Source organism: Harpegnathos saltator, unplaced genomic scaffold (genome assembly GCF_003227715.2).
Source record: "Harpegnathos saltator strain DR-91 unplaced genomic scaffold, Hsal_v8.6 scaffold56, whole genome shotgun sequence".
Taxonomy (NCBI): domain Eukaryota; kingdom Metazoa; phylum Arthropoda; class Insecta; order Hymenoptera; family Formicidae; genus Harpegnathos; species Harpegnathos saltator.
Window position 1 is genome coordinate 248,125 of NW_020230382.1, and position 27,996 is coordinate 276,120.

The 27,996-nt window shown below is 36.4% G+C and overlaps 5 protein-coding genes across 6 annotated transcripts; 3 read left to right on the forward strand and 2 right to left on the reverse strand.

Moving 5' to 3' along the window:
• Positions 1 to 1,137: 1,137 nt before the first annotated feature.
• On the reverse strand, positions 1,138 to 5,752 carry pigeon (gamma-secretase activating protein pigeon). Its single transcript, XM_011156168.3, has 10 exons — positions 5,532 to 5,752; positions 5,283 to 5,419; positions 4,887 to 5,205; positions 4,460 to 4,710; positions 3,218 to 4,386; positions 2,663 to 2,995; positions 2,183 to 2,397; positions 1,857 to 2,066; positions 1,715 to 1,786; positions 1,138 to 1,610 (listed from the first exon to the last, which is right to left on the reverse strand). The coding sequence occupies exons 1-10, from the start codon at positions 5,584 to 5,586 to the stop codon at positions 1,540 to 1,542; spliced, it is 2,832 nt and encodes a 943-aa protein (XP_011154470.1). The 5' UTR covers positions 5,587 to 5,752; the 3' UTR covers positions 1,138 to 1,539.
• A 4,146-nt stretch (positions 5,753 to 9,898) lies between these two features.
• LOC105192205 (glyoxalase domain-containing protein 4) lies at positions 9,899 to 11,858 on the forward strand. Of its 2 annotated transcripts, none has more exons than XM_011156170.3 (6): positions 9,899 to 10,120; positions 10,186 to 10,235; positions 10,532 to 10,797; positions 10,911 to 11,066; positions 11,176 to 11,351; positions 11,437 to 11,858. In XM_011156170.3, exons 1-6 carry the CDS (start codon positions 10,031 to 10,033, stop codon positions 11,563 to 11,565), a joined length of 867 nt encoding a protein of 288 aa, XP_011154472.1. In that variant the 5' UTR covers positions 9,899 to 10,030; the 3' UTR covers positions 11,566 to 11,858. The 2 variants fall into 2 exon arrangements, with proteins under 2 accessions (XP_011154472.1, XP_011154473.1); XM_011156171.3 differs by having other exon boundaries at positions 9,900 to 10,120; positions 11,424 to 11,553.
• Positions 11,859 to 11,971: 113 nt separating this feature from the next.
• Positions 11,972 to 16,794, forward strand: LOC105192206 (poly(U)-specific endoribonuclease homolog). The gene is made up of 8 exons (XM_011156173.3): positions 11,972 to 12,393; positions 12,832 to 13,197; positions 13,284 to 13,367; positions 13,510 to 13,569; positions 13,755 to 13,898; positions 14,144 to 15,293; positions 15,596 to 16,010; positions 16,225 to 16,794. The coding sequence occupies exons 1-8, from the start codon at positions 12,342 to 12,344 to the stop codon at positions 16,456 to 16,458; spliced, it is 2,505 nt and encodes an 834-aa protein (XP_011154475.1). The 5' UTR covers positions 11,972 to 12,341; the 3' UTR covers positions 16,459 to 16,794.
• Positions 16,795 to 17,402: 608 nt separating this feature from the next.
• Positions 17,403 to 22,357, forward strand: LOC105192207 (poly(U)-specific endoribonuclease homolog). The gene is made up of 6 exons (XM_011156174.3): positions 17,403 to 17,600; positions 19,367 to 19,489; positions 19,884 to 20,060; positions 20,211 to 21,093; positions 21,194 to 21,623; positions 21,739 to 22,357. Exons 1-6 carry the CDS (start codon positions 17,549 to 17,551, stop codon positions 21,976 to 21,978), a joined length of 1,905 nt encoding a protein of 634 aa, XP_011154476.1. The 5' UTR covers positions 17,403 to 17,548; the 3' UTR covers positions 21,979 to 22,357.
• Positions 22,358 to 22,435: 78 nt separating this feature from the next.
• LOC109504700 (uncharacterized) lies at positions 22,436 to 26,260 on the reverse strand. The gene is made up of 7 exons (XM_025303672.1): positions 26,180 to 26,260; positions 25,425 to 25,619; positions 23,610 to 24,774; positions 23,418 to 23,521; positions 23,218 to 23,341; positions 22,586 to 22,918; positions 22,436 to 22,479 (listed from the first exon to the last, which is right to left on the reverse strand). The coding sequence occupies exons 1-7, from the start codon at positions 26,258 to 26,260 to the stop codon at positions 22,436 to 22,438; spliced, it is 2,046 nt and encodes a 681-aa protein (XP_025159457.1).
• Between the last annotated feature and the right edge of the window lie 1,736 nt (positions 26,261 to 27,996).

The following is a 27,996-nucleotide window of genomic DNA, read 5'->3' on the forward strand; positions in this document are numbered from 1 at the left end:
TTGGCGGAGATGTTGGTGGAAGAATAGAACAACATGCCGTTGGATACTATCCGTACACTCTACGAATCTATTCCGCGACGAATTACAGCTGTCTTAAAAGCAAACGATAGCCCTACACATTATTAATTAACAAATATTGTATATATAGTCAGGTATTCACATTATTTTGTCCACCCCCTGTATATATAAAAACCTAATATCTTATATGTTCTATTTCTTAAACAAAGATAATCACAGTTTACACATAAAAGAAATACTACATATACTTCATGTAATAATTATTAAAATTGTTAAAAACAGTATATTATATATTATAATATATATATATATATATATATATATATACACACATAATATACTATACTAATATGTATGTATATATATGTATATGTATCAGTTGTAAACATTAAAAATTCATTCATGATATTAAATTAATTCATGGTATTACACATGATCTTAAGAATACTGAATATAATACCAACTCATACAAGCACCAACAGAATATCGATATATAATATTACTATATGCTTAATTAATTATGCTTAAGTTTTCCTATTCTTCATACTTGGCACAATCACCCAGGAATGTATTAATAAATCATATAAAATGGAATAATAACGTAGATATTCTTCATTTTATGTACTTAATTAAAATCTAATTAAAATCCAAACTAAATATTATAATTTAGAGATATGCGTATTTTTATGTTTAAGTTGACTTAAATGCATGACAGCGACATACATATATATTATAATATATTTTAATAAACTAATATCTCAGCATGATTATTTTATTCAATGCTACTCATTCCTGGGTAGGAATTTTTTATGTAAAACTTCTCAAATTTCTTGCAACATATGGAATACGTACTTCTTAAACAATTAAACTTTCGTCATCCTTGCTTACTGATATTAAATATTACAATAAGTGATGGTAACTAAGTTTCAATGGCACTTGGTATTTTAAAGGTTTCTGCCAAAATAGCAATATTCATAATTGTAAATACATGTCTTACAACCTTAATTTTTTCAAGCATATAGACTTGATAAAATATATGAAAGATTCAACAACAAAATGAAAATATATGAAAGATTCAACAACAAAATTATAAAAATACAAAATAGGCGGTATCACATACACGTATATATAAAAATTATATAAATTGGCTCAAGTGGTTGCTAATTATTTTCACTGAATAAATCCTAAACGAAACTTCAAGAGTCAAGATTTTCAAATACTCCATCACTAATAATTAATTTTGACTATAATAATGTATTGTATGCGTCGAGGCATTTCTTCAATCTTTAAATATACGTAGGGAATTTTAATTATATTTTATCGTCGACATTATTACTTTCTTGCAAGAAACTATTTATTACTAATATTCCGTATAGATATTTCTGTGTGCGATTCTTACTGACCACTAATTAATTAATTTTTAGTGATTAACTAAATCGTCTTTCTTAAAGAAACGTTCTTTGGTAGTTATCGGCGCTAATTATATTCATAAATATAGTTCTACGTTAATTTTAATACTCGTTAAAGAAAGTCTTCCGTGGATGTGACAGTTGCCTCTATTAATAATCCGAAATCCAGTTCGGTAAGACTGGCTGTAAAAGAAAAAGAAAAATTAGACATTATTAAGATTACTGTTTCTTTTTTTTTTCTTAAGACGATGTAATAAATCGCGTTATCAATATCATACGATTCTCACCTTTTGCAGTAAGCAGATCTAAGAAAGTATCTAATGGCGATAAACGATCTTCTGAAGGAAATGCCGCTAAACCTAAAAACAATTAACACATATCATCATCCAATTCAAATTCGTCGAAACATTTCATTCTCATTCTACTCACTGTTATGATGATTACGGTGTTGCAAGGGACGACTACCGACTCGACTTTGACTTTCTTCGCCACATAGGATATTCGCAGCATGTTCTCTGGCTCGCAACATTAAACTAACCGGGTGCAACCATTGATTTAAGAGTCTCTTTGCGCGAGATCTTGGCATTAAGGACAGCAAACCTAGCTTCTGAATGACATCCTTTTTCGCGTCGCTCATATCTACGTACAAAAGTTACAGTGCAATCAATTGTTGTCTTAACGCATTTCACATATTATTGTGTCCGAATATAGTTATAATAGACGAATATATAGTTTTCTTCATTGAGAGGACGCACCAGCCAAAATAGCTTTGCCGACGTCGACCTGCAGTTCAAACACTGAACGTTGAATGTATTGTAGAAACATGGAATAATCGAGAGTGCGATAGCCGAGGTAAGTGAAGAACGATGCGAATCCTTGTGGTGCAGGATAAGCGATACTTTCTATGGAATATCGATATCGCTGCAGAAGTATAAATAACAACCATCGTCTCGCTTTATCCAATTTATCTCTGTAAAAAATAGCAATGATAGATGAAGAGTTCAATGTGGCAGTGAAACAACAAATTCATGATTAAAGTGTAAGGTTCATCGTAGATACAAATTTATGTTCCAAGTAGACCTTACAAATTAGAAGCGCGTTCAAGATATTTCCCTTCATAGTGCTTATTTAATAATTTTGTTAAATATGGATTTAAGACAGTTCGAAAATAAACTATTGTATTATATCAGCGACAAATAAAAGAAACCTTCCATCGGTACAGAAATTGTTCTCACATAAGACTAAAGCCGCGTTCTTGCTCAATCCTTGGATCGACGCCGGCTGCTCTGCAGAGTATCTGGCAGAGCGTACGCGAGGCTTCCAATTGTGCAGCCACGTGTCTCGTGGCCATGGCGTGAACGTGTAACGCGGTGCAGGAGCCTCGGGTGAGCATAGTCGACGTGTGCGTGCCATTTTTCAGAAGGTACATAGAGAGTTCGCGCAAATTCACCGACACGATGTGTTCCTGCTTCGAGGCGGTGCAGCTTTCCGTCTCGTTAAACGGCAAATTGGAATCCAATTTGATGCCGCGATTAACCATGAGGTCTCCGAGCGGCACTGCAACAAAACTACAACATCATTCGTTGAGTAACAAGTATCGTACAAACATAATTATAGAAGTCGTATCGTAATATACAAATAATAAATATCATACAAACGTAACAATATAAATACACGATTGTTTGAGCATGTGAAATATTATTTAAGTTATATTATATAATACGGATGAGATACCATCCTCTCTCTGGTCTTGTAGAAATATTCACAAGGAAATAGCGAATTATTATTACCCTCCACTCGGCGACATCGGAGTATTGCATCTGGACAGTGCCTCCGGTTGATAGCAAGCTAAAGAAACCAATAGCTTCTCCGCGATACGGCTAGGGTTGAACCTCTGTTTATCGCCACCATTTTTACTCAGTTGATCCCACAGTCTAGTCCACAGATCGCTACGATATGGAACGAGTCTCTGTTGCGGCGAGAGCAACATTACTGACGTGTTCCAGAGTTTCTCATGACTTAATGTGACACTCAAGTCGTTCACCTTTATGTCGAAAGTCTGATAATCCCCTATAGTAGTGACCGGCAACAAAGACAACAAAGGAATGGTGTCTGTGAGGAGATTCTTTTGCACCAATGCGTAAGAGCTACCTATAAGGAACTCTTGCATAAAACGCACGATGTCCAAGGAGCGCGGCTTCTCCACAAGAACGGATATTAATTCCGCGACAATTTCCATGTCATTTTTATGACATAGAAAATAATGAAGTATTCCCAAGCGAGTTTCTACCGAAGTCTCTTTACGGAAGACTTCGACGAGGAGGTCCGTGGGAATCGTCAGTTGCACGAGGTCCAAGGTAGGCAAATCTATCGTCAACACGCTCGAGCTAGAACTCGGCAGTGAGTTACTACTGTCCAAGTAATTTGTTTTATCAGCGTTATTGTGATGGGAGTTTCTCCTTGTTCCTTTTCCAGCGTTATCTAAGTCGAATAATGGCACCAAATAGGAAGCACGAGACGGCACCGACGGTGGTGGACCACACAGTATGTGGCAACAGGGCTCGTGATTCAATCCAATCTCGAGGAAGTGCAGAAATAGTCCTGGCACGAACACTGCCATATGGTGGTTCTCATATATTGCGAAGGTTGGTCTCATGATCTTCGCACGTGACCACGGTATACCCGGTATAACGCAGTGGATCACGCAGCTATGATGCAGCAGAGTCACCGAGTATGCGAAATGCACCGTATTGGAGTCGTTCAGCGAGTTGAGTACGTGCTGCGGCGGCTGTACAGGCCGGTAAAGATAATGGTGACAAACACAGACCATTCCTTTGGTGTCCGACACCATAATGAGATCTAGAGAACAGTCGTGGACTCGCAGGGGTATTACGTCGTCTTCGTAAGTGCCGCAATTGGAGGACGTCAGTAATTGTGGTAAATTTAACGGAATATTCAGCTACAAAGATTCAGTCGAAGTTAAAATACGAACAGATAATCCGTTTTCTTCTTGTCTTATGTAAAATTCTTACCACCGTTTCATGAGGCAAGTCATCGTGAAATTGAAGACCACTAAGCGTGGGTCTTGAAGACTTGGAATTATTTTCATCTTCGGAAACTAAGCTCGCGGGGATTTGCCGGTGATGTATATGGTAGAGAACTTGATTGATCATATCCCATTGAGCCCATATGAATGTTTTTACAAGTACTTCTGATTTTAATTCCTTTACTGGCCTAAAGTCATTCACAGTTGTGTCAAATTCAACTGTGTATGTTAAAATACCTAGAAATATTGCTTAAGTTACATAAAGTTGAAATTCATAAAAAAAATTACTTAACCTCATATATTCTATTTAAATTAAAAAATAACTGTAACTTGATTGATAAGAATAACTTTAATTTGATATATTACACGCAATGATTCTAGTAAATTTGTATTTAGAAATAGAATTGACTTACATTCATGATGTATCAACATTAGGAACTTGTCTACACCAAGTTGTTCCTTCTCTCTGTACAAAAATTGTAGCCGTACTTGCTTAGATTTTTCAATATCTAAATTATGTACTTTGGTACCACTACTTAATAATTCAACAATAAATGCTCTATAGAATTCTACTTCATAAGCTGCATTATTATCATTTGGACAGTATTTTTTATGAGAATCAGTTATTTCTGAATTCTGATTCTTTTCTTTTGTCACATATCCTATTAATGTTTGACTTTGGTTTACTGTAGCTTGAACAATATTTAATACTTCCAAAAAACGGTGCAATATCTAAATAATTCAAACATTTAATATAAGCAATATTAAAGATATCCAAAGAGAAAGAATATTTTTAGTATATTTATCACCTGTAATTTATTGTTCAACTGGTCATAACGTGCAATAATACTACATGATGTACAAACATCATTTTTCTTTGATTCTTGTACCCATCCAACAAGTATCGACCCATCTTTTTCTTGTCCTAACAACTTCCATTGTTCTGCTGGGAAAACAAAGAAGATTATTCATTCATCTGATATCAGACTTGGGATACTTAACAAAATAGTTTTAATATTAGTTTACATATACAACATTTTTAAGTCTATAATAGTTACCTGTATTGGCATTTTCTGTTAAGAGTGAACATAGTTTTGCTGCGAGATTCTCCATTACATTCGTTAGGGAATTAATATGTGAATAATTTACGTTTGAAGAATGTTTCTAATAACCTAACAGCCGATATAAATAATGTGACCATACATATAACTTTTGACACTACCGTCTGCTTCCACTATTCTTGTCGTCTGCTTGTTGCACGATGGCTTCGTTTATGCCACAGAACATTTCTTTCTAGATAGAAACTCTGAAAATAGAATCACCAGAGAGGAAGCTGAGAGCGGCCAACACGGCGTTTTCGGCGACACCGATTTTTCGGACTAGGAATGGGCGCTATCTGCATCCATTCTGAGAGGGGAACTTCGATGCTACATCCACTTTCAGGTCTCGACGGTAAAACCTGCATCTGGTGGCTGTCCGTGCTACATCCACTTTCAGGCGGTTTATGTCCGTGCTACAACCATAATAGCATACTTGACAAGCATGGTCTCGCGCATTGTTATGGCACACGAGCGAGGGTACCTCAAGCTCGGCGTGCGCTGGCACAGTTTCTGCGCGCATTATACACTACTCGAGACAATAGGGATCGTGATAAATTGACAATATTGCCAAATAATTTGTTTTGGAAATAAAGGAAAAGTAGCCAACAGTAACGGCATTTATGCGTATGAATATATTTTACACGGACAATTGAATATTGTCAAATAATTGTCGTTAGATAATTCCGCGGCCTGCTTGAAAAATGAAAATAAAGCAGCTGATGACAGTATCGCGTTTGTAGATATGAATATCTCTTATTCAAATGAACATCAAAAAAGAATGATTCGGTATTTTAAATCTCGTATGTAATGCAGGCTATCGATCAAGTAATCCCCTGATTGTTTCGAGCAACATATTTTATTCAACGTCACAAACACACACATGCAAAATCTATTTGCAATTTGCATTGACTCGAACGATATTTTATCTCCCATAGTCCCACATCCGTCATGCGGAATTTTGCTTATCTTTTCATTTTGCATTTACTCACCGAAACGACTTGCAGTCAGAGCCCGCTACGTTCCGCTTCAACTCTGTAACAAAAAATTCACATTCGCTTATTAGATTTGACCAATGAATGCGAGCGAGTAAAAGAGTATTTTACCCTCTGCGATCCTAATTCAAGTTGAGCCGGAAATTATATCCCAGCTCTAGATCGCCAAGGGTCAAGCTAAGACTCCATGCATGCGGTGAGTTGCGGCAAACGGTTGCGGTGACCAATCAGGAGGGAGGCGCAAGTCCGGTTGCGGCAAGCTCCGGCATGCGTCTGTCTCCTGATTGGTCACCGCAGCCGTTTGCCGGAGCTCACCGCATGCATGGAGTCTTAGCTTCAAACAGAGGACTATAGTAAACTTGTAAACTTACCTTCAAGCCGATTCTGCTTAGCCTGAACCGGATCCTCCGGTGCGACATCCGCGTCCGCCGGATTGCTGTTGCTTTCCGCAACAACTGAAACAGAAAAATAATTTTCCCGGTTGATAACCTGCGATAGAGAGAGAGAATATCTTTGATCGGGACGAATCGAAAATACGGAAATATTTTGATACGGAATTTTTATCTGTATATTTTTGTTCCAACATTGAAAATTTAAATGAGACATGAAGCTTTCAAGAGAGCTGATGAGGAACAAGTTGCAAAGACAAAGATTGTAAAGAGTTGAACACAGATGTGTAGGAAACTTATAAACTTTACCTTCCGGCCGACCCTGATCTACCCGAACCTAATCCTCTGGTGCAGTATCCGCGTCCGCCGGACTTGCTTTCCGCAACGTCTGGAACAAAAATTTAGCGGTCCTGGTTGGTAAGCTGCGATAGAGAAAGAATATTTGGTCGGGATGAGTAGGAATATTTACGATTTTTTTTCTTCATTGACATTGAAAGTCTAGATAGGAGCTTTTGAAAGAGCTGACGAAAAAAAATGACAACAAGAAGCGGAGACAACAGTTGTGTGCTCTCGAAAATACTTTTTTACGAATGGACATTTAAATTTAGATTCCGTAACAAGAGTAAACAAACTTGAAAGAAGCGCTGACCGAAAACAAAAAAGGTCGCAGTCTAAGAAGCGATATGACGTTGAATATTCTACACAAGACCAATATTCTCACACAGGAATTGGGAATGATTCAGAATGTTTGATTGAGAACATGATGAATTCGAGATCGACGTCCATGGACCGTTATCCGTCTCTGTCTGGATCATTATCTTTTGTATACAACAACGCAATAAATAGATAGACAGACAGAGATTGACGAGAGTAATTGCAAATTCATAAAGTGATGATTACTAGTCGGATGATGACGGATTGTGAATGCCGAGCGCGAAATTCCGACTTCTTATTCCCGGAAAATTCATCAAACGTCCGCTCTCGTTATCGGAGACCTCCCGCATAATAAATGGTTCCACATGGAAACGTGACGTATCGCTGCCGGCGAGGGGAATGCGAGGAGGCCTTTCAACTGTACGCGATATGTATGCACTCTATTTATTGATTACTGAAAATAAAGAAAATTACTCTGTCAAAGCATCGGACATTTGTTAGCTTTATGTTAATTAAAGAGGAATGTGTACGATTAGAAAATGTGTTAGCAACTAATTGTACAGAGTGTCAAAGTTGTTGTGACGCCATTTGCGGAGAATAATTAAAGGTCATGGATAGCGTTAAAGAGTGGGATTTCATCCCATGCGAATTTTATCTTGTCCTTATTAAATGTTAGTCGTGTATAAAATGTCGTATTTAAAAGTATTGTTTCGCATTCACGAGATTTTGTCGTGAATTCTGCTTTGCGGGAATCTCAGATAGGATCGCGAGCCAATACTTTTCAATGCGACGGGGAATAGAACGTGAAAATCTTGTATGCCTCTGAATCCGAAAACAATTAAGAGAAGAAGTGAATACTTTTCAATACGAAAGTTCGCATTTGAAAATTATCGATTGCGATTGAATACAAGGCATATTTGAAATGAATTGAATCCTTATTAATGCGAAGCATTCACCATTGCCACCTCGCATTTAGCGTGGTGAAATTTAATGGGAGCTAATACTTTTTAGTCCCTTTCTTCGGATCAGAAAGCAGAATTCAGACGTATTCAAAATGTCAATACTTTTTAATATGTTTCAGTTCGACATTTTATACAGGGAGATTATCCGCTGCGGACAATAACTCTTCTACTTTTCATCTAATATTCAATGATGATAAATAACATTTAATTGCATTCGTTTGGCTTTTTTTATTTCGAAAATAAAAAAATATATACCAGGGTGAGATTTTACTCATGACAACATCAACTTGATTTTCTTTGATGCTTTTTTTAAAAGTTCAAATATTTCGTCGACCCGCAGGATATTTATAATCGGAGTCTCGTCGCGTTAATTAACACGTGCTCCTCCGAGCGGATCGAATGCTCACCAACGTCCACTGTCAATGCCACGAGCGAATGTCCGAAGCGGACGGGATGCTGAATTAAGAAACAGGACGAAGTGAACGGGACACGGGCAACGATACATCATGCGTCTCCATACATGTCAAATTGTTTATTATAGAAGAGACTTTGATACGGCAATATACAGGGTGATTCAAAACAACTTTCCATTATTAAAAGTATAAAATCCTGATAAAATTCTAAAACAACTTTTCCTCTTGCAAAATTTTGGCAAAAGCTTAGATTTTAAATTATTAACAAAAATAGTAGACCTATTGCGGGTCGGGTACGGGAGATAGACAGGTGCGGCGCAACTCACCGTCAGACGTGGGCGCTAACGCGGAGTACCCGCAGCAATCAGCTGATCACACTACACATGTTATACACTAGCTACGTTCCAATATTCATTGCCAGCATAAAAATCTGTATTTAACATTTAATACGTACTTTTATTTTTTCTGCTCCTTCCCCCCCCCCGGCTTTTTTTAGATCACCGGGCATAGTCTGGCATAGAGATGGCAACTGTGGTTGCAGCACGGACATAAACCTGAAAATGGATGTAGCATGGACTTCCATCACATGGAAATTTTACCACCGACACCTGAAAGTGGGTGTACTATCGTAGTTCCCCTCTCAAAATGGATGCAGATGGCGTCCTTTCCCAGTGCGGAAAGTTGGTGTCGCAGAAAATGTCGTGTTGGCCGCTCTCAGGTTTCTCTCTGGTGCAACTGAGGAGGCGGACCAAGGTGGACTACTTGTCTTAAGCCAGCGGCACACGGTGCTTGTTTTCGTGCTGGATTGCTTGCTGGATGAAAATACTGCGTTCTGATTGGTACATTTCCGAAGATGGATGGAAATGCACCAATCAGAACGCAGTATTTTCATCCAGCGAGCAATCCTGCACGAAAACAAGCTCGTGTGCCGCTGGCTTTACTTTTTTCTCTCCTATTTCAAAGAAATTACGTTTGCTCGTTCTGATTAAGTGAATCAATTATAAGCTGTATTACGAAAGAAAAAATCTGGCAAAACTTCTAAGAAAAATGGTTGTTGGACGTGCATTGCATTTTGTCTTTAAGATACCGGATCGGAGATTAACAGCAAAATTCTACCGTGAAATTCTTGGAATGAAGGTATTTTTGTTTTGTTTTAAGCAATTAAATTGTTCACTATAAATTATCGAATGTTTTCTTTGCAGGTGCTACGGCATGAGGAATTTGCAGACGGATGTGAGGCTGCCTGTAATGGGTGAGTAATCTGTCATTAGTCTTGTAACAATAACTTTTGTGGTGTAATAACATTTATGTATATAACACTCAAACAAAATCGAGATTTTCTATTTTTTTATTTCTTATGCTGTTTACTAATCCTTATGTGATCATATTTATTCTATTTTTAATAAATATAATATATATGTGCTATCTTTAGTGATTATATACAACTTGTTGATACTTATATTACTTATCATCATTTATATTATCTGCAATATTGTAAACTGTTTCATTTTATATTTTATATATAATTAATGTTATGTTTTTTTATAGACCATATGCAAATCGTTGGAGCAAGACAATGATAGGATATGGTCCTGAAGACACACATTTTGTAATAGAGCTGACATATAATTATGGAATTAAGGAATACGAAGTAGGAAATGATTTTAAAGCTATCACAATTCGTTCAAAAGATGTTATCGAAAGAGCACGTACTAATAAATGGCCAATGCAAGAAGAAAATGGAAAATTTGTGATGCAGGCACCAGGAGGATATAAATATTATATCATTAATGAACAACATCCTACTGACAGTGGTAAATACAAGATTGCTTTTTCTCATATTCTAATTTTAATATATGAAATTATAATACAAATTAGATTGGAGTATTACTGATAATTTATTTGAATATATTGATATTTTAAATAGATCCAGTGGAAAAAGTTACTCTATCCAGTTCCAATCTAGGGGATACCATTGCTTATTGGAAAGACATTTTGGGATTGAAGATATTTGATCAAAAAGAGAAAAGTGTTCTGATGGGTTACAGTGAAGATCAAGCTAAGCTTGAGTTTGAAGATATAGGTAAATTTATTTAATATTCTAATTATTTTACCGTCACGTATAAGCTATTATTCAAATATCAAAATTATATTATCTATTATCTATTGATGTTGATATAATTTATTAATAGGCACTAAAGTTAATCATGCAAAAGCATATGGACGTATTGCTTTTTCAATTCCATTCTCAGAACAGCCAAAGATTCAAAAAGCCATTAAAGAAAGCGCAAATAAAATCTTGACTGATCTCATAACTTTAGAAACACCAGGAAAAGCTTCTGTCAGAGTCATCATCCTTGCAGATCCAGTATGTATATGATGTTTAATAATATCAACGTTTATTAATTTGTAAAGTATGTTTTTATATATTGATGACAAGGTTGCTTTTCCAGGATGGGCATGAAATCTGCTTTGTAGATGATGAAGGATTTAGACAATTGTCAGTTCCAGATTATCCAAGTGAAGCAATTTTAGATAGATATATCCAAAAGGAAGCATCTGGTGTAATAGATGATGCATAAATAATTACTTGCTTCTGTTACAAAGTATTATTTTTTTAATTTAAAAAAGATTTAAAAAGAAGAAAGGTAATATATATATATATATATGTTGTATGGTCTTTGTAAGTTTAGTCAATATTATTTTATAAAACAACTAGGTTTTTTACGACAGAATTAAATTTACAAACATCTTGCAACATAAAATGTTAGTGGTGATGGGATGCTAATAATAAAAAGTCTAATACTTAAGTGACGCAAGATATCCCAATGAAAATATGTAGATATGCAAATAAAAAGCATATATGCTAAAAACAGTTCTCTTTGTAACAAATTGTATGAAAAATTTAATAATGTATATATTTATATTATTAAATTAAATTCTATTTTATTACGCAAAAAATATGGCATTAAAATTTAATACGACTGGAATGGGAAATCCATATGACGGAATACTAACGATGGAAGACTACGAGAACGTAATTTTATATAATCACTTCCTTAAAGAAAAAAAAATAAAACGACGTTTTTAAGTATATGATAGCATTTCTTGCGATTTAACATTAATCAGCTTTGAACGTGTTGAAAACGTTCATTTGTGAACGGTCAATAGGTCAATAACGTAATCTAACAACATGCTTACATTCCAAGAAAGCCGCAGTATACGTATCTAGAAGAAAGAAAACTGATAAGTACAAAATATGATACGTATATATTTCATTATTTCATAGCCAACAAGTGCGTCAGTTTCCACAGGCTATCGTGGTATTATCATCACGAATCACTTCGTTATAACAGCGATGAAAATCCGAATTTTGTTATTTCTCTTTGTTCTAACTCTCCTTATAATCGGTAAGTAATCTGCATACAATATTTTTACGTAAAATATAATTTTATGTATTATTATATACATAAATTAAAGAAAGTATATAAATTATAAATTTGTTTGGATATATTTTTCTCTAATAATTGATAATCGGTATATGTAAATTTCAATATTTCCTTGTTATCTTTTAGTAGTAATGTTCTTTAACCCTTAGACCGCCGGTATGACGCCATATGGTGTCATCCGCTGACCGGGACATATCAGTCCATATGTGGCAACATGTGGAGGTACTTTAGCACTAGTTTCTGTATGAAGACATTTATTTATTTTTTAAATTCCGGTGGTCTAAGGGTTAATAGTAATACAGTATATATTACTAATAGCGATATGATATATGAAAATAATGATAGTAATTACTGTGTATTTATGGTAAAGCCCCTTATAAATCTGCTTTATATTTTTAGATGACATTAGCGCGGGAAAAGTCAGTTTCTCTTCACGCGGAGGAGGAGGCTGGCGAGGATCGTCACGAGGCTCGTCGTCATGGGGAGGAAGGAGTTCAGGAGGTGGTTCTAGATCTGGTTCAAATACTTTTGGACATAGAGGTACATCGGGTGGATACACGGGATCAAATACTCATGGAAGTTCATCAGGTAGATACACAGGATCAAGGCCATTTGAATCTGGGAGTTCATCAGGTGGACACACGATGGGATCAAGTACTCATGGAAGTTCATCGGGTGGACACATGACAGGATCGAATCCAATTGCACATGGAAGTTTACCGAGTGGGCAGATAGCAGGAACGTTGGGGCATGGAATTTCATCAGGTAGGGACATGAGAGAATCGAGAGAAGTAGAGTTTTTTCATCCTCTAATGCTGCAATAGGATTATTACACATGTTAAAAATTACAGGTGTCGCATCATCTTCGCATCGTCAAAATAAAGATTCGAGCAAATCATTCTTACAAGCTGAAGGAGGAGGTGCTACTCGACCATGTAAGTACAGTAAATATTAAGTAATATAAAATATAACAAATGTGAACTTTCGTAAAATGATAAGAATATATATTGGGATGTAGAGATCTCGTAATTGTTTTTTGCTACACTACATTGGATCGTATTCTTTTTTGTTTTATAGCTCAAACTAATCCTACATACTCTTCTTCTGGTCATCCATCAGCACCGCGTAGTAATACAGGTATTAGCATAAGTATATATTTTATACAAAATTCTTTTTATTTTTTATAATAAATGGTATATGCTCTAAGTTACTTAACATCGTCGTTCTGTAGTATTTTCTTTTGTCATAAAATTTTTATTTCCTCTATTGCATTCTATTAAGAAAAATATATAATTTTCATATTTTATTATTTTTTAAATTAGGAACATACTCCGGAAGTCAAGCAGGGAAACCAGGCTATACCACGGAGAACAAACAAAATTCTGCCCCTTATAATCCTTATAGTCCATCGGCACCGTCATTAGACCATATATCGAAATCCACTGTACCACATTCACAAAGCCATGGTATATACTTTTCTCATTGTTTCTGATTTAATAGAATTTTAAGTTTCTTTTTTATGAGATTAAAATAAAACTTTTGCTTACACTTTGATCTTGAATCTATTATAAAAATATCAATTGTATCATTTATAATTATTGCATTAGACATATCAATTGCATCAGTTGTATCCAAAATTATTATCACGGTAATCATATGACGGGTATAATTAATTTGATCGATCTTTCATCACCCGATCTTTTTTCTGCAGCTCCAACTTCTTTTGGTCAACCAAATGCGCCTTTCAAGCCATCGCACGGAACTGTACCTCACAACAATCCTACATGGAGCAATCCGCATTATAATCCAAGTCAATCTTATCCACCAATTCCCGCCTCAACTAATATCGGATTTAAGGATCATTTACGTCCCACGTCGATGCCCGTTCCCTCTCACGTTCCTTCCGCACCTTATCCTGCTTCCAATTTTAACCAACGTCCTCCTCCTTATCCTGTTCAATCATCCGCCTTCAATCAACCACATTTCGTTGCTGGTCAACCTCATTCCGCTTATAACCCTGGCCATCCGATCGGACATCCCAGCAGTTATCCGATGCACGTTCCACCGCCTGTACCGGGCACATTCGGCAATCCTTACGCTACACATCCTGTTGGTAGTGCGTACGGTTCTACAGGACCTCCGCATTATCCTCCGCAACAACATATGCTAGCACAACCAGCCGCGCAACCGTATATACCTGGGCAAACAGTCATTATGGTTCCTGGTCAGCAAGACAGTGGCAGAGGCTTGGGTCAGATAGTGAAAGAGGCACTCGTGTTTTCCACCATCAACGCTGGTGTGAATAGGTTGCTAAATCCATATCCTCATCATCACTACGTATCCGACAGCAGCAGGCCAGCGAGCAGTAGTACCACTACAAGTGAAACACACATTACTTATAACAATCATTATTTTAACGGCGCTCCTACGAGTGACGTACCTGCGATGCCGCCTTCGCCTTCGTCTTCGAATCAGGGAGGTGTCAGCTACCCTGCCAATTATCCAAGTCCAGTGAATAATCCAGCTATCACACCGGGAGTATCGATTCCTACGATTGTCGGGAACAATGCTAACGTCACGAATCCAGCTAATTCTTCCCTGAGTACGACGAGTACAACCAACAACATGGGAGGTTCTCCAGTTGTTACTCCAAATGGATACTCTGCTGGAAATACGATGAACAATCAAGGAACGTCAGATCAATGGGCTAACATGCCGCACTATAGGATATCGGATGGCGAATTATCGACATTAACTGAAGAATTGTTTGCGCTGCAAGAATTTAATGTATCCAAACACTTGACGCTACATCTGCAAAATATAATCAAATCTCCGAATGTAACGGATCAAGCTAAAGAACCGTAAGTCTCATATCCTTTATGTGGATACGTGGAATCATGGAAGGAGAAGCATAAATGTGCATGTGTTTTCAGTTTTCAGTTATATCAATTATATTAAATATATTTTGATGATTGAAAAATTAATTTACGCTTAATATTCAAGAGTTTCTAAATCTTTAAGCACTTATAAAAGTTCTCCAAGACTTTTATAGATGAAAATTGGAGAAATAATAGAATGAACGAATCCTTTCCTTTCGAAGGATAGATGCATTTAACTAACACTACTTTATATTCGTGTTACATTATACATTTGTCATTTTTAGATTAATTCATGTGCATTCGGACGTGTACGAGTATCCGACAATTTTAGCCATTCGAGCGCTCTATGACAATTACGAGCACAATTCCACCGTGAAGGAGAATCGTACTGGCATGAAACGGAAGGAGGAAGACCTTCTGTTGGACGTATTTCTGAACACGAATGTAATGGCTAGAGCTATGAGATGGTTGTCGATTCGAGGTTTCATCGATCCGGATGATTTCGAGAAGAAAGACACTCTACGACGTATCTGGTTCAATCAATTTGACGGCGCTACTTCAGGATTCGAACGTGTTTTCGCATCCGAAAGATACGGCTACGATCTTCTTGGTGTGCAGGACTGGATTTATTTTGAATATCAAGAATCCAAGAATCGTATCGATTACAAGGGATACGTCGACATCTTAAAACTAGGAAATGTGAGTTATATTGTTATATGGAAGAAAAACGCTAATGTATCGTGTCTTTTCAATACTTTTAGTTATAGAAACTGTATAAAAATTTTTTACAAATTTATAATTAAATACCAAAGAAATGGACATTGGTTTTGTTTCTCCCAAGAAATACAAATATAAGATATTTTAAATTAATAAATCGTATTGTGGAATATAATTCATTCTCCTTACTTTTCAGAACGCCTCGCTAGTGAAGCTGAACTTCCAAATGGATGATATTATTAGGCCGAATGCGACGATATTTGTAGGCACACTTCCGGAGCTTGAGATGTCCTTATACACAATATGCTTCTTCGCTAGACCCAACGACTTGTGTCCTGTTTCTCTTGGTGGCAGCAAGTTCAACATTTACACACATTCGTTTAGATATTACGGGAAAGATCTAATAGATCTTGCGCTTCCCATCTTTTAATCTTATTATTGTACAAATAAACGTTCCAACGTGTGAATTATCGAGCTTTATATACATATAGATGATATCTTAGTAGCAAAACTAATTTACGTGACTTACGTTGATTTACGTTAAAAATTATCATAGGATGTAAATGATTAATTTCCATTGGCATTAGTTTTGTATTATAAAGCGATAACTTAACTACAAAAATAAATATAAGCAACTTATATTCATTTTAATTAATTTGATAGAAATATATGTTTTTATAATAAAGATAATAGTATTCTTTTTAGGTAATTATAAACGTATAATGTATTCTTAATGTTTGATCAAAATATAAAATACTAAAAAAAAGTATGATTTGTGATTATATCACTGGTTGTATAAATAGTTTGTAATTTTGCTTAGGTGTATCTTAATTCAGTGTTGTTTTTTTAAGGATACGAAGTTCAGTTTTTCCTGTAACAAAATATTAACTAATATTAGTGAACTAATAAAAGATTAGTAGAAGAACATTCATGAAAAAATAAGTTCTTACTATTGTAGAAATGTTTAAATTACACAAAAATATTGATTGATTAAATATGAAAAACATTGTAGAAGGTATAAGGTACAATCACATTTTTCTTATAGAAAAGTAGATCTCGGATTGGCGAGAGAATAAAAAGATTAGAGAAAGTGCGGGAGAAGCAGTATCTGAAAAACCTCGTACATCATTCTCAAATGTTTCCCAATTGATGCTTCCACAAATCTCGTGAAATTTTATTAAAGAATGTTTAAGAAGCATCACTGAGACATGCAGGAATTCGAAATAATCTAAATCGGTATCTTCAGCATTATTGCGAATGAAGAACTGGTTAATCAACAAAATCATTAGGTGGATTGGCGGGTTCCAGTTCTAATACAAGGAGGATCAGCGGAAAGAGAAAGCCTTATAACGTATGAATCATTCAATGTTACGGGCGATGGTCACACCGGCGTCTAGGCCGTCCGGCGTAAGGTCGCGAACAGTATCGTGCTCACTCTGCGTGAGCAAACAGTGCGTGTCAGGCGATCCGAATTTTCACCTGGATCGATAAAGTAATCCGACAGAAGGGAGCCGACAAATATGAGAATCAGGACATTCCTGATCACCGTGATTGTGATTCTGCTTATTTTTGGTAATCGTATAAATAATTATATAGTGAACTATAATTAATAAGACAAATTAATAAATTAAACCGACGGTGGTAAAAGTGCATGCACTTGTACATATAACAATATTGGAACTATATTCGAATACTAAACTTACGATTAATTTTCAATACCAGATAATTATGACAAAATGTTTCCAAATTCACTCTCAGATTAATTTCTTTTTAATGAAAATTGTATCGAGTTCTCCGTTTTTCTCACGATCTTGTTGTTTACATTTATTTAAAAAATTCACAAATAGTGAATTGAATAAACTTAAATGTGTAATTAAACGAATATGTTTCATACGAAAGGAATCAAGGAAAATTTGTTAGAAACTGAGTGAACTTCCAGTTTGTGTTATGTGCGCACCACGGAAACTTGGTTCGCGGAAACCCCTTCACTTTCGACCGTTTCATGATCCAAGAAATACTGGTAATTTTGTTGAGAAAAGATCTTTATATCGGTGAAACGACCATAGAACATGGACGTTAATTAAGATGTGTAGAACCGGTTATTGTATCTATACTGAGAGCGATAAAAGCACAATTTGCTCATCAAAGAAGTTACGCAACTTGTTGCAAGCGTCATGGAAACACACGTGCGAAAGTGACGTAATTCGAAAAAAAGCATTACATCTGTATACGATGTCATATTTAGCGACAAAATAAAAAAAAAAAGGAATCACCTGTGTTGTAAAATACGTGAATTTAACGCGAAGCAAAATATCGCGCGATAAAAAAATCTGCGGATGTAATCACGTAAGAGCAGTATTTAAAAAAAAAAATAATTTACCTGGAACGATGATATATTGCCTGACAAATCTAGTGTGCGTAATAGATGAAATCACCAGGCAAATTGCCTCTTTCATGTTACTCAGATACGCCAACGTGTGCTCCTCAGACGGTATTATTCACTTGTCGGCATTTATTATAATTGTGTTACTACGTACGCACGCGCGCATCACAAGCTGCCTGCTCCCATGGAAAATCACATACCAGTCGTACATTAAATTATACACAAGAACTGTTTCCGTATATACATAGTTACTTAAAGAAAATTACGCTCTCACGACGGCATTATTATGCACCGCAATCGCTCAGCATTGAGTTCGATGCATTGAGAGAAACTTGATTTGATTTCGCACAATCTGAATGTAGCACTCACTAAATTCGACTTACGGATGCGTAGTATATAAACCAGAACGTTTTTGAAATGTATGAATTCGACCCTGAATATACCCACAGCCGTGCGCGGCGCAACATAGATACGATCTCGCATATTCGACGCTATAATATTAAGTCTATCAACGAATAGACAATTGCTACAAGATTATATAATAATCCGTTTGAGAACAATAGACCTGATAATTTGTACCGGTGTCGAATCGGGAGAAATAAAAGAGGGCAATAAGTTAGATAGCTTGATAGACAGTTACTCAATCAACGCGTTTTGTGATGCAGAGAGGTCGTAACATCTCAACTCAGCCTAACATCATTCTAAGCCTAACAAGAATTAAAAATATCTTTTATGTTTTTCTACGACATATATGCGTGCGGTTATTACTCCAACATCTTTTCGTCTATTTTCCCTACACGCTCCGATTTCTCTTTTACATCACTTATGTATTTACATCAATTATTTGATTATAGAAGTTGCATGGAAAATACTGTTGATTCAGTATTCAACAGATTTGAGTGCTGAATAACAATATTTCAGTACATTTCACATACTAATCTACTATTGTATGTAGGAGATACCGATGGGCGTAAATCTGGTGGAAGTGGGCGTAGAAGTGGTAGTGGAGGATCATCATGGAGTTCTAGAAATCGAGGATCTACGAGAACGACGCAGCGACCTCGAACACAGACGGGTGGTAAGTATATACCGATATTTTATCCATGTGTAAACTTCTGTTATCATTGGCTCATTTTTCTTCTGCAGATTTTTTATGCTCCATTCACCTTTTCCTACATTAGACTATATTATTCTGTATTATCAGCAATGAGAGAAAAGAAAAATTTCATGTTACTGACATTGTAGAGACGCTTTAATAGATAATCGAATTAAGTTCTTTTCCATTACTTATGCGGTGAAGAATTGCGCTGCAGTTAGCAAATATATGTATCTGCGCGGTAGATCTCTTACAAAGTCCGATGAGTCACTAGCTTCTCTAATAGACAACGGCTTTCTATGGCTTCGTATGTTCCCACATGTTCCTTATCGGATTTCGTAGCTCCAGTAACACAATGATTCTCGTACATCCGCAGGTTCAACTCCGGGTAATATAGGATGGAATGTGCCTCCAAGCAACAACAATAAAGCGACTAGTACCAATGTCAAGCCCTCGGCTCCAGTATCTGAACATGTTTCCAAAACTAGCTCGTCGAACGTGCAATCAGGATACAATCCGTCAGCGAATAATCCGCCACCGTATAGTCCGTCAGGTATTCAACATATCGTACAAAATTGGACCTACCGAAAAAATCATGTAAAATAATATGATCTCAAAGCCTGGTTGAAAATCTCATAACAATATCATAATAAGGAACGTCAAGTCGCACGTCGATGTTACTTTTTATGGTAATGATTCCCAGGTTTTCAGCCGGCTAACAGAGGCTATAATAATCCAGGATATCCGTCATCCAACATAAACAATCCTTCGTATCCCGGAGGTCATGCGCCGTATAATCAAGCTTACAACCCGTCTATGTCCCATAACGCGCCACCAGCTTACAGTCCACCTTACAGTGGACATTCTTATGGCGGGCAACCTTACGGTGGGCAACCTTACGGTGGGCAACCTTACGGTGGACAACCTTACGGTGGGCAGCCTTTCGGTGGACACTCTTATGGCGGTTTCGGGCAGCCGGCTGTTAGCCCATCGTATGTTCAACCAGCTATTGCACAAGCGCCAGCGCTCACCGTTCTTCAGCCGAGCCGTCCGGGCATCGGTCAACTGGCCAAAGAAGCGTTGGTCTATTCCAGTGTGAGCGCGGGAGTAAGCGCAGCTGTGAACAGATTGCTGCCAGGTGGTATCTACGGCAGAAGTCCGGGAAGCAGTGGCAACGGCGGTGGTGGCAGTCACACCGAAGTCACCTACAATAATTACTACTACAATCAATCGAATCCGGCAAACGGAGAAGCTGCGGTGGCGGCTACGAATAACAATGGTGCACTTGGTCCTAACGCGCCTAGTCCTGGGACACCGGCTCAATCACCACCGGCCGTGGCGGAAACAGAGAAAAAAACTGAAGCTAATGCACCCAACAACAACGCTGCTCCACTCAATAACGCCAATGCGCCTAATCCGCAGCCAGACCAACCGAGCCCACCGAATTATCCGATCTCTAACGATGAGATTAAGAAACTGACGGAGAACCTCTTCGAGATGGACAAGAACAACGCGTATAAGTACATCACTGTGAACTTGCAAGGCGAGACGAAGGAAGACAGCACCGCGGATGATGCTCCCTTACCGTAAGTGGCTTGTCTGACTTGTACTATCTATTAAAGTATCGTTAGAACGGTTGTAGGAGATAATTTAACTTGTTGAATTCCGTTAATTTTCTGGCTTTAGCTTGCTAGACGTCAAACCTGAAGCCTATGAAATTCCGACGATTAAGAGCGTGCTGGCGTTGCACGATAACTACGAGCTGGATGTCAAGAAGAAGGAGGAAGTCACGTCTGAGGAACGTAAAGAGGAGTCCGAGCTGCTTGACAAATTTCTGGAGACCGACGTGTTCAAAGCGGCGATGAAGTTCTTAGTTGACAAGGAATTCGTTCCGAACGACGAATATGAGTTTAAAGACACCCTGAGACGTATGTGGTTCTCGCAGTTCCAGCGAGTCGAAGGCGAGCCGTCTAGTTCCGGTTTCGAGGCGATATTCTTGGCGGAGAAACTCGACTCGTACATGATCGGACCGCAGAATTGGATTTACTACGCCAAGCAGGAAGCGCAGAAGAACATCGATTACCGCGGATACATAAAGGACGTCAAGCTCGGAGACGTAAGTAGGGGTATTTTAAAACGGTGTTACTGTAAACGAGAGGGAGAGTTACTTAATATCCTTAAATTCTGTACGTGTTGATCACACGATTAATAGCTTTTCCCATATTTTGCAGAAGGGAGAGGCTATCAAGATACGATCCTCGTTTAACATACCCGACACGAAGCATTCAGTTACAACTCTTCTTGTGGGTCTCTCGCCCGAGTTGGAGATGGCACTTTACACAGTATGCTTCTACCTTCGGCCGAACGACGTTTGTCCGGTTTCATTGGGCGGAAAGGAAGTTATGTTGGTCTCTACTAGATTCAACTATTTTGGCAAAGAGATCTTGATCGCCGGCTTCATCGCGGGATGAATCTCAGTTTAAATCGCAATTGTTCTTGTTCTACATAACTCGGATGATTAAGTATCGAAGTAGAAACATTGGAAAGAGATCAAACTCGGTTGTCTTACACGTTAAAATGTATACGTACAATCCGGAATAGAAAGTATATTATTATGTAGGTACATATTGTTCTCAGAATTTAATATACGTCTACCCAGCACGATACACTATAACGTGTCTCATACTTTTTTATCCATTTGCACATAGATAGATAAATATGTATGTATGTAGATGTGTATATAAAGCAAGCCTAGTGGCAGGAAATAACACATGAGATTTCTCGCGGTTATCTACAAGAGTTTATATGTCTGTAATAAAATTGGAAAGTATAACTGTAATATGTACCTCACGTATTCTGGTGTTCCTTTTGTCTAGTTCCGAAAGTTCCATCATCGGTATCATGGTCGGTCGTCCGTGTGCGCATCGATTAGGAAATTTTGTACACCTCAGTAACTTTATTAGGCGCGTACACTGTTCGAAAGTTAGTCTGTCGCCAAACTTGATGGCGCCTGTGAATAATTTTCGTATTGACTGCGTGTATATTTTTATAAAATAATTGTAAAACGGCGATGATTACCATGACAAGCTTCCGATGCTATGGCATTATGGATAGTTAACGGTAATATGCTCGTACGACTGGTTGCATTATAGTCCTCCAGTATGTCATTTAATAGATTATAAATTCTCGACAATACTTTTTCGCTGTTGCGATCATTGCTTGTAACCAAGCATTGCGGTATTGCGCGTATTAACAGTGTATTTTTCTTTAACGATCCCAAACTGATCCCGTACTTCCTCAATAACATTTTATGGCGCAAGAGTAAATTGCACGTCTGTGTAGGAAATTTTACGGCTAGTGGCTGACGTAGGTTTACAGAAAGCAGTTCGTCCTCTTTTTGTGCCTTGTATCCTAAATAGATATATAATAACGATTATTCAATTATAAATCTATTAAGAATAATATACACGTTATATTATACACATATATGTTTTAATTTATACCTGATGAGTAAACCGAACAGACGTGGTTATGAACCAAATAACGCAAATGGAAAAAACTAAGCTAAATTAAAATTCTCTTAAATTAAATAATAAATAGAAATAAAAATTATGTCAATATCTTATTCGCAAAATTTAACGTTCGTGCAACAAGTCTACTAATTCTAATATGAATGCGGCTTTTCATTACAAAATACTGTAATCTCTTACTGAGAAGTAAATCTTCGTAACGTATTCTCTCGTGGACAGCATGTTGATCTATCATTAGTAATATTTTCATTTGATCGTACATCATCCACGCGGCGATGAATTCGTCATTAATTTGATTAATGACCTGAGGAAGGAAGAAGCATTCACTAAGATAGCTCGTCATCGTCCGAGATGATTTATGGCTTTGAATGCTAACGTACCTTAATGCATTTCAATGAAGCATGCGACAATCTGAGTTCGCACAATTTTTCCTTCAAATTGCACGGATGTACTTCTATTTTCTCGCGTTGCCAATTTCCCTGAACTGTGGGAAATATATTATGCATTTGTTTAATTACGTTATACATAGTTTCCTTAAATCGATTTGTTAATAAAATCTAGAAATCACTTACGTGAGATAACACTATCACTACTGTTAGGATCATTGATGTGCTTTACGTTTGTTATTTTGTCCTGGCGATATTGTAAGAGTCTGTACAGTTTTTGAGGTAGAAAATTAAATTGTCTGGTATATTCGAAGAGCCGTTGGTAACGTTCGTCAGTTTTAGAAAATGTATCCTGCACATTTCTCACAGAGTTGGCTTCTTTATTATTTGAACAGTAACTCCAATCGGACCATTCAGAACAAAGAGAAATGTCACTTGCAAAATCGTCGTTTTTACTATTGCGATCATCACCTATCTTGTCAGCAGAATTGCTTTCTATCGCAAGATTTCTACAATGCGTTTGTGTTTTATGAGACGAGTTTATATTTTTATCGACATCAATATGCGATTTCTTTGTAAGTTGGCTTTCACGCGATTTTTTATATTTTGCACAGGCAATATCTAGTTTATTAGATTGATGATCCGTGGCTTTAATATCGTCACTTCTGTTCCATCGTTTGTTGAAATAAGTAGTTACAATATTTGACGTAGTCATTTTTCTTTTAATACCAGTTATGATGATTTTATGGCCTCTCGTCAAAGGTGTAATATTTTTACTACGTCCACAAGTATTGTTGAAGATAGATGTTTCTAATCTTAAATGTATTTGTTTTAATAATTGTGTATCGCGCGAATAAGTTGTACCGGCAGGAATTGTGGTTTCTTTCGCGACGAGCTTAAACGAACAAGCTTTAATGTTATTTAATATCTTTCGTACATCACGAAACATTAAGAGCTTCTTGCCATTCTCAGTAATAAATTCAAATTCATCTTGTGTAAGTGTAAGAAAGAACAAAATAAAAATGTTTTTATCCTGCAAATCTTGTCCGTTAAATTTTTGGCAAGATGATAAATTGAATTTTTCTGTGAAGTCAGTTATAATTAATTTCAAAATAAAGGAACAATTGATAAGTCTGTAATTTAGAAATATGCACTGCATCGCATTTTTATCGGATAGTCCCACATAGCCGTGATAATTCATGTCATACTTTGTACAGCATTGTATCGACCATATATGATTCAGTGGTAAGTCTTTCCCAAATAATGCTCTCAAGATATCAATTGGGCTATGCGACTTAGCAATTCTCAACGCAACTCTCTTCTGTTCTTCATCTCTAATTGAGAAGGAGACCTGATTGAATCAATATAAAATCTTTATAATATGGAAAATTATGTTCAACATTTTGTATTAAAAATTGGCACTGATATAATTTCGTTAAGTGCAAATTTCAATATGTGACAATGATGTTTATGTACGTTTGCAAATAAATAAAATGTGACATCAAATATTTATTTGCTTAATTGTACAGTTAACTTATCGAAATTATATCGATTTTAAACTAAATTAACATCACTGCATATTAATATTATAATAAATTATGTACTTTTAATTTCGCAACAGCTACAGCTGCGATGAAACAACAAATAGTGCTTATTGAGTTTTTCTTCAGTGATATTTCGTGAAAACCATAAACAGATACAGTTGTACCATGTGTAGGTCTCTGTTCTATCTCCGTTAAAATGGGTGTCTGGCTTACTTTATATATCTTGAGAAAAAAGAAAAACATGAAATGATAAGATTATTTCTATTTCCCTATCTTTCAAGATTTGAGAATAGATACCAAATAATGATAAAAATGGTACTGTACATTTTATACGGTAAATTTTAGTATTTTTATTTCAATGTCCCATAATTATAAATTGTACCTTCATAAATGTTTCCATTGAATCTTTATACCTCGAAGCTACGGTAAAACCGTCTGACGAATGACGAATGCTTACTAGCATACGACTGTTTGAATCAGATAGATTGTACGGCTCTTGCGGATTGTTCGCACCTTTTGCGTCGTATTCCCCGACACGGTCTAAAGTATCTTTTCGTATTCCGATGCCATTGTCGATAACTTGAATTTCGCGTTTCTCCGTATGTATTCTTACCGCAATCGCTGTGGCGTGTGTAGTCAAAGAATCCGCAACCTGCAATTTTCGTTTAATTAAAGAAGTCATTACATTACAAGATGTGTGATAAGGCTCTAATCACAGTTGATAAGGTATATTTAGCTTCATGATGTTACCTAATACTTATCGTAATATATAGGATATCCCTTGAGATATAGTATTATCAGATGAGATGATTCTTCACATAAAACTAAGCAAAAAGTGTCAGATAAAATTTGCGAGATAAATTTACGTGAGGTTTCATTTCGAAGAAAAAGGGGAAAATTGTTAAGTATGTATACATCCAATCTAATTGCACTTGCTGTATTTTTTCGCAATCATCTCTTTTCCGTTATTCCAAGTACGTACATATCGCATATATCTATCCTATTTTAAGTACAGAAAGTGCGCTTAAAGTGCACCCAAAAGTACAATCAAAAAGATAAAACCTTCATAATGAAAACCGTAACACAACTAGAGAATTTTTGTGTTGAATAAAAATATAGTGATTCTTTTAAATAAGCATCATCATGATTATCATATCATAGAAACTACTAAAATATCGGAAACTAAACTGATCTCAGTGTACGGCGACATACCAATTCCAAGACGCACTGTACGAAAGACGTGACATTCGACTTTGTTAACGTTCCCAGATTTAGTCCTGAGCAGCTTGCCATTGTTTTCAAAACTTGGAAGCTAAATCACGACGAGAAAATGGAGGAAACAAATGGACGCAACAGGGATTTATGCGGCTCTATTCTTTCAGGATATCTCCATCATACCGCGTATTTAAAATGAACCAATCATTATTATAGTTCATAACTACAGCACCAAATGGTCGGTTCTTCTGCACTTTTTACACTTCTATATTTTTTAAAAGTACAGCTGTACTTAAAAGTACAGCTGTAAATAAAAAAAAGTGGACTAAGAATTTACATTACATATGCGTATAATATAAAATTAATATCTGATAAAGATAATCTAGAGAGAGGAACTGTCAGGAAACAAATTGGACAAATTGGCGTGTTCTGAAACGCAACGCTGCGATTCTTTTACCCGAAAGTGCACTCAAGTCTTATTATGGTCACATACAATTCAAATTCAAATTTTAGTTTGGATTTTGGTCTGTAGCTGTCAGCTATGTATGCATATATATTGCAATGTTTCGTAGAGCAAGTTCTTTTCCAAAATGGACTTTCAAGGAATTGAGAATTTTATATTTTAGTTCACAGTATTGCTCAATTGTGTACGTATAATATTTAGTATCTCATTGCATTTGCACAGTTTTTCCGTTATAATTATTAAGATAAATCGCAGATGACAAGATTAGACTGCTTATATTTTCGGCGTTTAAAATAGGTTAAATGTTTATATCCATTGGCCTGTGGAATAAAGAAAAAATGAATGACAATTTCAGATAGCCTAACGCGTTTTTTATGGCTTTTTTTTATAGTCAGGACGTTCTGGATATGTCTAGATAATTCTGGAACGTTTTATGCTATCTGAGGTTGAAACTGATCTCTATCGACACGATATTGTTGAACATGTTCTTATATTTTTTCGTGTTGGAATATAATGGCCGCTCGAAGGAAATGGATCCTCCTGCTATTCGCTGCAACGAGGCATCGAGTTAACGTTAGGAAACAAATCAGTAACAACGGTCGATCGAATATATGTATTTATAAAAATCTCTTTATTCCTTTTTTTATTGCATCTACTAAAAAGTTTCCGCACATCCGCAGCATATCTCTTTTGAAATGCTATAATAATCCTGGGAAAGAAGTATGGCTCTCTTTGAGTAACAAGTGCCAAGACCGCGATAACTTAATATTAACATTCGAGTAGCTCTTTATACATCGCATTATCTCGCTGTGTGTGTGTGTGTGTGTGTGTGTATTCGTAGGGGGGGGGGGGGGGGGGCTAAGAGTATTTTAATATAATTTATTAATATCCGCGGGCTCTCGACCGCACGATACAACTAGGAGAAACTTTAATTGCAACGATTATCGCGCTAGAAGGATCCTGGTGGTTGTTTCGATAATAAGAGACCTTAGTAGAATCGCTACCAATTTTAACTTCTTCTCAACAATCCTCGATCAACGTAATAAACTCGCGAACGATCTCTGAAATTAGTATACTGTTAATTATGCATAAAGATAATACAGCTTTTATCGTCATTCGTTAACTCGTAGTGTAAAGCTGACTTCAGACAATTTGTTATTCACAATTTAAATTTCGTAATTTGACATGCGCATTTCAGAGGATTCACAATTCAATAGGATTCTAAATAGAGTTGCAATTGATATAACTATTATTGTGCAAACTTGCAATTCTTTTAGAATTTCTTTGCAATTTTACGTATTTTGCAACGTAGCCAAACATTTGAAAAATCAGAAGTACATTTGTGAATGCG

What these genes read in the sequence shown, in the direction of transcription:
- pigeon (XM_011156168.3), bottom strand. Translation starts at nt 5,586, where the DNA reads ATGGAGAATCTCGCAGCAAAACTATGTTCACTCTTAACAGAAAATGCC. An exon ending in AATGTTGATACATCATGAAT is followed by an intron (nt 4,711 to 4,886) that starts GTAAGTCAATTC and finishes CAATATTTCTAG; the next exon opens with GTATTTTAACATACACAGTT. An exon ending in CCGATGTCGCCGAGTGGAGG is followed by an intron (nt 2,996 to 3,217) that starts GTAATAATAATT and finishes ATGATGTTGTAG; the next exon opens with TTTTGTTGCAGTGCCGCTCG.
- LOC105192205 (XM_011156170.3), top strand. Translation starts at nt 10,031, where the DNA reads ATGGTTGTTGGACGTGCATTGCATTTTGTCTTTAAGATACCGGATCGG. An exon ending in GTGAAATTCTTGGAATGAAG is followed by an intron (nt 10,121 to 10,185) that starts GTATTTTTGTTT and finishes TTTTCTTTGCAG; the next exon opens with GTGCTACGGCATGAGGAATT. An exon ending in ACAACATCCTACTGACAGTG is followed by an intron (nt 10,798 to 10,910) that starts GTAAATACAAGA and finishes TATTTTAAATAG; the next exon opens with ATCCAGTGGAAAAAGTTACT.
- LOC105192206 (XM_011156173.3), top strand. Translation starts at nt 12,342, where the DNA reads ATGAAAATCCGAATTTTGTTATTTCTCTTTGTTCTAACTCTCCTTATA. An exon ending in GGGGCATGGAATTTCATCAG is followed by an intron (nt 13,198 to 13,283) that starts GTAGGGACATGA and finishes TAAAAATTACAG; the next exon opens with GTGTCGCATCATCTTCGCAT. An exon ending in AGCACCGCGTAGTAATACAG is followed by an intron (nt 13,570 to 13,754) that starts GTATTAGCATAA and finishes TTTTTAAATTAG; the next exon opens with GAACATACTCCGGAAGTCAA.
- LOC105192207 (XM_011156174.3), top strand. Translation starts at nt 17,549, where the DNA reads ATGAGAATCAGGACATTCCTGATCACCGTGATTGTGATTCTGCTTATT. An exon ending in TGTGATTCTGCTTATTTTTG is followed by an intron (nt 17,601 to 19,366) that starts GTAATCGTATAA and finishes TATTGTATGTAG; the next exon opens with GAGATACCGATGGGCGTAAA. An exon ending in GCGGATGATGCTCCCTTACC is followed by an intron (nt 21,094 to 21,193) that starts GTAAGTGGCTTG and finishes TTCTGGCTTTAG; the next exon opens with CTTGCTAGACGTCAAACCTG.
- LOC109504700 (XM_025303672.1), bottom strand. Translation starts at nt 26,260, where the DNA reads ATGGCAAGCTGCTCAGGACTAAATCTGGGAACGTTAACAAAGTCGAAT. An exon ending in TACAGTGCGTCTTGGAATTG is followed by an intron (nt 25,620 to 26,179) that starts GTATGTCGCCGT and finishes CGAAAATTGCAG; the next exon opens with GTTGCGGATTCTTTGACTAC. An exon ending in TTACGAAGATTTACTTCTCA is followed by an intron (nt 22,919 to 23,217) that starts GTAAGAGATTAC and finishes ATATCTATTTAG; the next exon opens with GATACAAGGCACAAAAAGAG.